This window comes from Limulus polyphemus, unplaced genomic scaffold (genome assembly GCF_000517525.1).
Source record: "Limulus polyphemus unplaced genomic scaffold, Limulus_polyphemus-2.1.2 Scaffold393, whole genome shotgun sequence".
In the NCBI taxonomy this organism is placed as follows: domain Eukaryota; kingdom Metazoa; phylum Arthropoda; class Merostomata; order Xiphosura; family Limulidae; genus Limulus; species Limulus polyphemus.
The window spans coordinates 26413-38632 of record NW_013666003.1 but is presented as its reverse complement, the minus strand read 5'-3'; the positions used below and the strand labels follow the sequence as shown (position 1 = coordinate 38632).

Sequence of the window (12220 nt, the reverse complement as noted above, 5' to 3'; positions counted from 1 at the left end):
TCAACAGGATGTTACTCACATTTTACATATAAAGCCTCTCATCCCCCCCTCTTTAATACTCTATCCCTATTAAATAGCCTGTAACCCTGCATTTCAAAGAAATTTCTGTCATCAAAATCATGTACATTTAACCATGTTTCAGCTATTCCCATTATATCAAAATCTTCCATACCTACCAATGCTCTAAAGTCGTCTATTTTATTTCTTATACTTCTAGCATTACAATAGTAACATTTAAGCCTCCCCTTATAACTACATGTATACTCATTTCCAATGCTAAACATTTCTCTGCCTCTTATTCTTTTTGCATTTAGTTTTTTCCTGGCCCTCACCACTGTCTAGTCATAGTTTAAAACTCCCCTTACAGTTGAATTAATAGCCTTAGCAAACAAACCATACTAACCTAAGCCTAGCATTTAGTCCTAGTGACCTAGTTATAACTCCATCCTCACAGTTAATTCTGAGCAGTATCCCTGACAAAATTAAGTTATGGCCTTTTTTTTTTTTAAATGCTTTATCAACCTCTTGTACTTATTAATTAGCTCCTCTGACCTACCTTTCCCTACACCACTAGACCCTACATGCACCACAAAAACTGTATCTCTTCTAACTCCCTTTATTATATCTCCTGCTCTGTCAGTTATATCCTCCACTTGTGCCCCTGGGTAGCATAATTGGATTCTTTTCTCCCTATTTATCCCACAAACTTCTATCCACATGCCTTATCAAGGAATCACCTATAACTATAACCTCCTAATCATCCACATCCTTCTCTGACCCTTTTGTTTTCCTTCCCTCCAATAGTTCCTCATCTGCAGAAGCCAGGGGCTGAAATTTGTTGCTCAACAGAATAGACTCATTATAACTAAATTCACTACTTTTTACTCTAATAGTACTCTTTCTAACTTCCTGAAAGTTGTTGCTAGCTGATGTATCCCTTACAGTGTCTAGGAATTCATGATGGAAATAAGCAAAAAACTCAAAAATATTAGTAAAAAGTGGGCAACAGAAAAAAAAACATGGCTTCTGTAATATCTAAAGTTGGCAAATGTGGCAGCTCTCTGGCCTACAATAGATAACACAAATAATAAAATGATAAAACATGGAAACCATGATCCAGCCACTCAATGTGTAGCAATAAAGAAAATGTGAGACTTTGATGAACTCATCTTAGCCAGTACTCAAGGAAAAGGATCAAGAGGAAAGTATATGCAAAAAGAAAAACATTATCTTAAAACTGACTCAAGGCATCCACTGCTAGAGAAGCTGATGGTTTCTGGAAAGAGAATGTGCTGGAATGTTCATAACACCTAGCCCATGACAGGCTCAGAGATGTATGTATGATTAGAATGGAGGCAAAATGAAAATAGACCACAAAACAACAAAGCCTGTGAGATCAAGTTCCTTCCTAATTGTTGAAATACACTATCACTATAGAAATTTCTGTATATTAAAACACAATGGTGGTGTAACAAGAGTAGAAACTCCTGACAAGCAATTGAATTGCCCAAAATTCCAAAAAGACTAATGTGAGATTTTGATTTCTGAAGAAACTAGGAACTCAGAGCCTTTGAAAGAGGCATCTATGAAGAGCTGCAGACCTGGATGAGGTGGAATAAAAGGAAAACTTGCAACTCTAAATTGAGCTAAAAATGACAGAAAATGAGTGCAGCAAGAGAGAGAGAGAGAGATAGAATTTATCTAAGATAACACATCTGAAGAAAGATGCCATTACGATGCAAGATCCTGTTGAATGTGTCTCATATGAGCATGACTAAAGGGAATCATCTTGTAAATAGAAGCCACCATTTCCAAAGCAGCTAGGAAGTCTTTGGAATATAAAATGGAGGCAAAAGTAGGTGTACCTAGGACTCCAGAGATTGCAAAATCATAACAGATGAGTGAAGAGTTCTTTGAAATGTGTTCAACCAAAATACCAGATGCATAAAATATTGAGGTGGTAAAGCTGAGACTTCGACTCATGCACAATCCAATCCAGAGAAAAAAACTAAAAGGATGGTGGATTGAAGATGAGCTAATGACTGGAATGATGACTAAGTGAGAATAAGTCAGGTGTCCAAGTAATAATTAAAATAGATATTGAGAAAGTATAGAAGGTCATCAAAGGTTTTGATCACAAGTGTGAAGATGTGTCGAGCAGAAGTCAGATTGATAAGAAAGACTGAGAACTGATACACCTGAAATAAGTTGAGTATTAAATTACAAAAATTAATATTAATTGAAAATATACTATAAAATTGTATAATCTAAGCTTTTACACTAGTATTGGGCAATTACAAAGAGTATGAATGTGTGGTACCAAAAGAAGATCAAATGAAGTTGAATAAGTTAGATACACCTATGAATAGACTGATTGTAATACACATTGAAGAAAAACGTTGATTCTTAAAAGAGAAACACATAAAGCAGTCACCTTTGAATCAAAAGAATTACAATACCTTACAGTTAATGATGTGCCAGAGAGAAAAGTCATAAGATAAGCATAATAATGGAACACAGGTAGGAATACTGATGAGAAGATGGAGAAAGTCCACCCATAAAAAACAATCTGAAGGTCTTAAATATTAGAAAGAACTAAGTATTTAAAATTCACACAAGTTTTTAAAAACTTGTGTGAATCTGAAGGTCTAATGTTTGAGATATGAAATGAATAGGTAAAGAACACACCACTGAAAGGCCAGAGAAGTGAGAAATGCAAGACTACAATATTTGAAAATGATACCAATTTTTAAAAACATCAGTCTCGACCTGAAGTTAGGACGAGAAGGAAGATTCCAAAATTCAATCTTGTAACAAACCACTAAAACTTTCAGGTGTAATATAAATTGGATTAAGATTAAAAATGATACATACCTGAAAAATATGAGAAATAAGTTCAGTAGAAACTGTATTGGGCCTAGAACTGTCTAGCAAATCTTGTTCCTGAAACAATTGAATGTAAAGAAGCCTGTGCAAGAGAACTAGTTTGTTTACTGAAAGAAAAAAAAAGGGCTGATCACCCATCAAATTGGCATCCACAAGAACCTGATACTTGTCAAAGATACCCACATAAGACTCAACATTAATGGTTGATAAATGCCAACAATGCAGCCACAGAAATTTTTTGCATACAGGAGAAGACTGTGGTTATAAAGTATCCAAAGCAGAAGGAAGTCTGACATTGATAGGCACATTAGAAGAAGTATTAACTGAAGCATTCCATACACAAGTATTAACTAAATTATTAACTTCAAACTTAATATGACATTCAAAATTCACAATATGAATAAGAGCATATGATGTTAACAGGACAACTGTGAACAAGAAAATCTGAACTGTGGTGGTAAAGCATAGCTGATATAAGTGAATTATGTAGCAATTCATGATTTCAGAAAAACACGTAGGTTCAAGCAGTCTTGATACCAAAAAGGGTTATAAGGTTTTTATCATTATGTAGTAATTCATGTGGAAGATGGGAAAATGAAGACTTCTGGGTTAGTTAATGGATGCTCCTCATTGTGTCAAGAACATTCATGCGTCACATGGTTGTTGACAGCATGAAAACAACTGAACAAGCAAAGGCTTTCAGTATTTGAGAAGTAAGTCTATCTAAATCGAAATCCATTCAACATTTCTAAAATACTTTGAAAAACATATTGTGCTGTGTAAATATCAATGATAAAGTACGAAGCACTTACTTTAATATAAGAACATCAAACTTCAATAGTAATAAAAAATACAGAATTGTCTTACCCTCTTTTTATTTAAAATTAAATTTGTTAATAACAATATTCATAACATTTATTCAATACTTACAAATCACAAGCAGTTAGTTAAGCTTTACAGAATATCAAGCTATTTGATTATTCTTATAGTTACCTAGATGGGTAAAGTCATAAGGAAATATCATAAATATATTAATTATATTCCTTTTGGAACAAGAATGTTTTATATGTTATGTATAGAGCATAGTTTGAACAAAACTAAATGTTTCAAGAGAAATCCTTCATCAATAAATTCACATAGATATCAAAATATTACTTTATAAATAATTATAAATAGCTTAACATGTATTTTGTTTAACCTGAATGTGACACTATAAAAATATTATATCTGCTTGTTTTGAAAAACACTGTAAGTTATTTTATTGAATCTAATATGCACACATAGGAATGGACAATACAAAGAAACTACTAACAGACCTTCAATAGAAATATACCAATAACTAAATATATTACTCCTAAAAACATTCAAAAAATTAAAATAGGCAGCTTAGACAAATTTTGGAGTATTACAAGTAATTCTGTAAGCGCATTAATCTTTATTAGCATAATCAGTAATGTGTTATTCAATCAAAGTGACACATGTATAATGATAGCTCAGAAAAAACTTATACCAAGACTTAATTACAATAATACAATTAAAATATTTTAAAGATTTAGACAGAGCTATTATTACAACTACAACTCTATATCAAATTAAGTATTTTAATTGCATGTCGCAAGCTCAACCATGATTGTTTTAAGCTGTGCAACTGATTAACAGCTACATCTTGGATGTCCTTCTTTGGGTTATATTTGATGAGAAGCAATGGATATGTTAAAAAGTACATAGGCTAATAAAAAATTAGAACCTGGCATAAATAGTTACAAGAGTGTGTTGCATTAATTATACTTGGATTTTTATGCCTGAGAAATTATCATAACTGAAATTGATCTACACCTAATTAAACGGTTTTAATAAAATATAGTTCACATCTTCAAGACCCTGTTTTACAAATGCTTTTTTATTTAACTGAAGAGACTTAAGAGAACCCTTAATACATAATAATATTAGCTTATCAATAACTATTCCTGCACTGTAGACTATATGTTTCTTTAAACATATAGTTTCATGTCAAACAAAAATGATAATAAGTGAGTGAACAGAAAAAATTTATTTAAAGCTAAGGGTATGAGCAAGCCTACTGACGTGATTGAACAATATGGCTCCTTTTGAAATCTCTCTCCCACCCAATCTTTAGCACCTATGATTACCTATATATGTAGTGGTTCAAAACCCCAAATGTGTTCAATGAAGCACATATCTTTAACATTTTCCATAATGCCTCAAATTAACAATAATTTCTTGAGCCCTGCATCCACATCCCTTTAAGTCACATAATCAACATGTATTTTTTGATGGTACAAATAAAATATAGTATAAAAAATGTGTTTATTAAAACTAGTTTGTAGTCTTAATTATTATTATAGAAACTATTTGTTATGTAAAATTTATATAATATAGTGGTGTTTCATGATATAAATATTTATTATCCTGCATATTTTGTTTGTTTCAAGGTCACCTAAGAGGTGCCATTGTTTGTTGAAGTCTTTAAATCACATAAACATTGATTAGAACTAAGCCAAGAGTGCATAACTGAAATTTTTGTAATGTTCTCAAGATAGAAACTTAAGAGTTCTGACTACCATAAGAATTAGGATTACATCGAATTCAAATAGTTCCAAGTTCAAATTTATAGATTCAGAACCAATAAGAGATCACAGTTGATGATAATTGGATAAGAAAATATTTGGTAAATCCTTGTATCCTTGGCTTAATTGGGCAGTTCTGTGTACTTAGTTCCATAAAACATAATTTGAGTAAATTTAGCATCATATAAGCACAGAAATTAGGAATTATAAATATGTTACTGTATAAAATAACAAAAATTGTGGCTGTTTTATTGTAGAAACTAAAAAAAAATGTGACTGGCTTAAACATAATGTACATTTAGCCAATTCCAAAATATTAAAGCTTTGGATTTTCAAGTGCATTAATATACTTTGATACTTATTTATGCATAAATTATATATATGTGTGTACATACATACAAACATTTGTTGAAAAGAATTTGTTGTGGATGACATCATAATTAAAAAATATGTATGATTAGAAATTATATACAAAACAAGGTTACCATATAGAAAACAGATCATAAAACTTTTCAAAACATCAAGTTTAAATGTGAAGTCAAACACTATGACTGCTGAGTGAGTCTTTATAAGGATCTGTGCTTATTTAAGTTATAACCACACTTAAAATAACTTACCATTATAAAATGATTATATATATACAATAACAAAATTTTCATTATAAAAGCAATCTCTTAGTGATTTAAACTGTTGATTATCAAAATATTTACTTACTTTCGTTGTTCATATAATACTAAACATTAAAATAGCTCACTACCAGTTCATCAATTAATCAATTATCTGTAAATGATAGTTCCTTTCTGTTGGATAAAAGAAAGGTTCAAAACTGACTAATTTACAGTAGCTTTTCTTGCCTCTTTAAGATTTCTCAGTATGATAAATTTAAGTATGTATCAACCAAGTCTAGTATTTATTAGAATAAATGTGAAGATAAGAGATGCATTTAAGATATAAGTAACACAAGGAAGTACTGATGTAGTTTACATTTGTGAAAACCTTAATTTGATACATTCAGAGACTGGTAGGAAATTGATACCTACAGATTGAGAATTATACATGGTGTTAACTTTGGCTTAGAAAATAAAGTTTGAAAAGTATCTGATATATAGAACTGACCAGCTTGAATTTGCAGAGTATGCCATAGATTTTTAACTTTGATCTTAAAATATGAGCATAAATTAAATATCCTGTAAGGATTCTGTAATCAAAATATGAAAAATGTATAGCATGATGAGAAATATGATTAATTATAGAGAATGTAATTATAAAAGGAGGAGGAGTTGTCTGCCTGAGAGCTCAGTTCGAATTGCAGAGTGTTAATGCAAGCTGGAGGTCTGGGTTTAAGCCTTACTCAGGGTGAAGTAGTATTTCCACAAACATTTATCACTGCAATTAGCATGCAATGTGTACTTGAGCATGGTAAAATTTATGTTTATGGGTATGAGAGATAATTTGCCTCATTAGATAGAAAAGTAGCTGGATGGAGGAAAGCAGAAGGTTGTTGTTATAAATGGACTTCAGCCAAACTGGATAAATTTACATCAATGATAAAGATGAAGGAATGGTCAATAAATTACTTAAATTTGCTGATGATGTCAAGGTTTTGGGTGATTCTGACTCTGAAGATAATGCTGATGCTTTACAAAAGGATTTGAATTGTGTGATGAGTTGGGCAAATATATGGATATGGTTTATTAATTATAATGAATGCAAGGTAATGCATCTTGAATATCATAATTTGAATTATAAGTATGATTTTGAGGGGAATAATCCTAAGTGTTATGAAAAAAAAAAGAATATTGGTCTTCTGGTTGATTGAATAATTAGTCTCTTGAGTCATCTAAGTAGTGTGCTGTTGCTAGAGGCAGAGCAAATAGAATTTTAGGTTGTATCTACAGAAATATTTAATACAAGTCTAAAGATATTATAATTTCATTGTATACGTCACTGGTTAGGCCACATTTAGAGTCCTGTGTTCAGTTTTGGGCTCCTTACATTAGGAAAGATATTGAATTGTTGGAAATCGTACACAGGAGGGCTACTAGAATGGTACCTGGGATGGATAGGTTGTCATACAAGGGCATGTTAAGATGTATGAAATTGTTTTCTCTTAAAAAAAGAAAAGTTAAAAGATGTCTGATTGAGGTGTTTAAAAATGTTAAGAGAATTGATAGTTTTATTTTTCTAACAGAGTGGTTGGCTTGTAGAATGGGTTTCCTTGAGATTTATGGATGCAGAAGATTTATTTTTACTAAATGAATGACAAGGATTAGGTTTGAGTGTTTTATATTTATTTTAAAGTTTAATTTAGTGGAGGAGATGACTTAGGTGGACCAACAGGTCTCTTGATATCCTTAAATTTTATGTTATGTTATGTTACTTGTGAAGAATATGTAATGAGTAAGGTAGGAGTTATGTACTGGCAATTGTAGTCTAGATAGCTCAGCTGAAAGAACACTAGCATAAGATGCAGGTCATGAGTTTTTCCCTGTGTAGGGTAGAGTAGTGTTTCCACAAAAACTAATCAATGAACATTACAAAAATATATGATACATGATGAGATTACTATTATGAGGTACTTAGTGGCTTTATATACCTCTCTCTATACATATATAGTCGCATAGTCATGAATAAAACCACTCAGGTGGTCAAGACTAGCCTGCATGAGGATATTCCCTGAAATTAGTTGAGGTACAACAGATATTTAATGTACTGGATGATGAGATTTCTACTTAGAACTTTAGTCCATGAAGCTTAGAATATTAATGTGAATTGAAAGTTAGAGATTACAGCTATATTTAGAGCAGATTTCTTAACATCTTCATACGCTATAATAGGTTGAAAATTTTTAGTGTCTGTTATTTGGCATAATATGTTTTAAAAATTTTGATATCACCTTGTTTGTCACTTCCTTAACTTTATCATTCAGTTTAAGTCCAACAAATCTATGATTGTACAGATAGGACAAAATAACACTAAAAATCATTAAGTAAAGGAAGATGATATACTAACCCTAGTATTACTGATGGGGACACAGACCCATCACCTTTTAAAAACACGTTTTTGTAAGCTAATTATACACAAAAAAATTATTTGTGTGCCTATAGCTTTCTTAAACAAAGATATCACAAGTGTTGCAATTAATCTCACTAATTACTGTTGTGATGTCTTGTGTATTTTACATAGAAAATGAATGATATCACTCAATGTTTTTACTCAGTTTCTTATACTAAATGTTGAAACAGGCAAAAATAACTCAATATTCTAGCCCTAACTGCATTACCAAAAATCATAACCTATATAAGAATTATTAACATATTAGCTACATAGCAGTAAAATATCATCTATGTTTCTAATCAATTTGAAATGTTTAAGTACAATGAATGATCCTTATTATAATTCCATTAATTCCTGCTCTTAAAATGAACATTTACATTCTTCCATTTTATATAACTTAATTAGAATCTCTATCAGTTGAGTTTTAGCACTTAAAAAATAAGATAATACACAAATAGTTTGCTAGAACCAAGTGGTAAGAAAATATAATATGCTATAAAAAAAGACCTAAAAAGAAAGACATATAATTAAATTTGTTTATTACAAAAAACAAAACATTATTGTTTGTATATCCACTATATTTCCTAACTTAAATGGAACAATCTCCAAAATCAGATACTATTTGATATTGGTTATGAATATAGAATGCATACTATATTTTAAAATGTTCTTCCAAAACCTGCACGACTACATAGATATCAGTATAGTAATTTTAATGTTTATTATTAGCTGCTTACACTCTATAAGCATAACATGCAGTTGTATTTGTGTGTGAAAATGTTTTTATTTTGACAGCAATATTATGGATAAGTAAAAACTGTCTCTAGCTTTATCTTACCTGCCCCTACACTTCCTGAATAACAATTGTTTAGGTTTGTGTCACGTTATCCTTGATAAAAGATAAAAGAGCACAACTTGAGAGATTTTAAGTAAAATAATTAGCTTAAAAATCAAACAAAAAAGGAAATGCACACATACTTATGACTCTTACAAACTACTTTAACAGCAGCATCAACACAAGAAATGTCTATCCAGTAGGTAAATCAAGGTTCACGTAGAAATATCGTGCTTAATTATTTCAAGCAGTGCGATTAACAAGTAAGAGAAATGTGGCATAAAAAACATCTGGCATTTCCAGCTATATAAGTCAATAAACCACACTCTCCAACTATAAACAAAACAGCTAGCTTAAATGTGTCTCAATTACATACAAGTATACATGATATGCCAACACCCACACAACTGGATTAATTCATTACAAACTGAGAAAATATGATACAGCCTAATGCAAAATTAAAGGAACAAAATTGAAGTAAATAATATAATTAACCATAATTTTTCCACTATGTCAGAGTGAGTAAGGGTCTCAGTTTCCCCGGTTTTCTAACTAGGAACTACTGTTTCTATAAAACGAATACACAGATATATATACACAATATATCAAAATTTATTATTTCAAAGGCATGATTAACTAGATGGTTCATTCAATCCAATTCTACATGTTATCTACATACATGTACGTGATTTTTTGAGCTTATAATTCCAAGATATGACTAATTTCCGGATGGACATTTCTTTGCTGATTGGTTCTATCTAAGCATAATGTTAGGACAGTGAGTGCTATCACAAAGGTAAAAAATCATGCACCTCTATTTTGCGTCCCTCAACCACGGTGCCGTTCAATTGCTCTCGTGCACGATCAGCATCCGCGCTACTTGCGAATGTTACAAAACCGAATCCCTGCATGCATAAGACAAACAAGAAAAAAATACATGCATTAATTAATATCCGTGCACTTGAACATAACTTGCCCTGTAAAGACAAAGAATAAAGATATTAAAACTTCTCAGTGATGTAAGTCAGATAAAAGCTGCCCTCTCAGGCATGCACCACTACTGGTCAGTTGACAGGTTCATTTTTAAACAACTTCCTCAGAAATTACATTATGTTAAGAAAAGGAAATTTAAAAAATAAGCTTAAGGGATTCCTGGAATAGGAAATATTTCTTTAAGATTTAGGTGGTAAAGTTGTTTTTATGTATAAAATACAGTGCATTACATTTTGGTATGACCAAAGTAATTATATATATATATGTATACATATACCCACACACATATATATATATACATATAATTTTTTTTTTTTGTATTAAAAGCCTTAAAACATTATAGAGGTGGTCCATATAAACATCTCTGAGTTAGGAAAAAAACAAACTTTATTTTAATATAAATACAATTATTTATCACATAAGCCATCATTATAAAGATAAGGTTTCTCTACCAAAATAAGTGATTAAATGAACAGAAACCATAAAAGAACAGCACGATTAAAATTTTTTGTGCATTTTCACAACAATTTTTACTACCATGAAAACAAAAATTTGAGCAAATACGCTAATTTCAAAAAGTAAATAATCAAATTTTAAATAATTAAGAAACAAAATAGTCTGGATTTTATTATAACTTAAATTTCCATTAATATTTTATAACATCCTTATTATTTAGATATGAAAAATGAGGATGTAATAGTCAATAAATATAAAATGTTGAATATGAAATACATTTTGATTTTACCACAATAGATGGCACTATCTAAACAGAAATATTTTGCTTTCTATTAAATTAAATTCAATAATAGAGAGACAAGGCATAATAATGTACAGTTTCAATAAACTATAATCTTATTCTGGTTTATAAGTTAAAGAATTGCATTTGCATGTTTATTGCATGCCTTTTCATGCTTTTATGCAAAAGAAAATAATACGTAATGTGGAGAGAATGGGATTAGAAGGAACTGGAAGAAAACTACTGGTACCTGTTAGTGAATATCATAATGCCCTGAAAAAAAAGGATACACTTGCAAACAACAAACATAACACTGTACAAAGGGAGGTACCAAAAAGTTTAAATCTTGTCATAAAATGTTTTGAATGTGTACTTATGTTGTTGAAAAATAAATATATACTTGTGAAAAAATTTAGAAGAATTCATTGAGGAATTAAATAATTGTGAAAAAATTAATATTATATTGTGAAAAAAAATTCTATGGAAGTCATTAAACTTTCTGTCCTCCCTGTGTATGTGTATTTCCATAACAGAGATATCTCACACTCTTTCAAGTATAATCACATTCAATAACAACACATTGTAACGTTGGTGACATTTCTGACCAGTTGGAACTTTGTATGTAAAACCTAGTATCCACTGAAAAACAAGAGTGTAGATATATATATATATATATATATACACATCATGGTCACAAGTAAATAGACACCACATTTTCAGAAAAAATTAAATTTTTCAGTCATATTCACATGAATTGATATATTTATAATTTAACTAATATCTAGTAGATCTTCCTTTCGCTTCGTGGAGTTCGTTGATCCTTTGGGGCATTGTGAGAATCATCTTGTCAATTTTAGATTGTGCAATTTTCGCCCACTCTTGTTTCAAAACTTGGAGTAAATCGCTCTTCGAAGTTGTTTTTCTTTTTTGGTTGTTTCTTGCCGGTCAAGTATGGCCCAGAGGTTTTCGATGGGGTTCATGTCAGGAGACTGGCTCGGCCCGGGCAACTTCTGGATACCATTTTCTTCCTGCCTCTTTTGGGTGTTTCTAGCAGTGTGACACGGTGCTCCATCTTCCTGGAACAACGTTGTGTTCTTGTCCACAAAACCCGAGGAATAAAGTGGC

At 30.9% G+C, this 12220-nt stretch overlaps 1 protein-coding gene across 3 annotated transcripts in view; it reads right to left on the bottom strand.

Moving 5' to 3' along the window:
* The window catches only part of LOC106457921 (RNA binding protein fox-1 homolog 1-like), a 55662-nt gene that overhangs the window by 22791 nt on the left and 20651 nt on the right, over positions 1–12220 (bottom strand). For 2 of the 3 annotated variants that reach the window (XM_022384006.1, XM_022384005.1), the window contains exon 4: positions 10179–10271. The exons of the other annotated variant lie outside the window; for it this stretch is intronic. In XM_022384006.1, coding sequence (XP_022239714.1) covers positions 10179–10271 — 93 coding nt within the window. The remainder of the gene's footprint in view (positions 1–10178; positions 10272–12220) is intronic. 3 annotated transcript variants of the gene reach the window in all.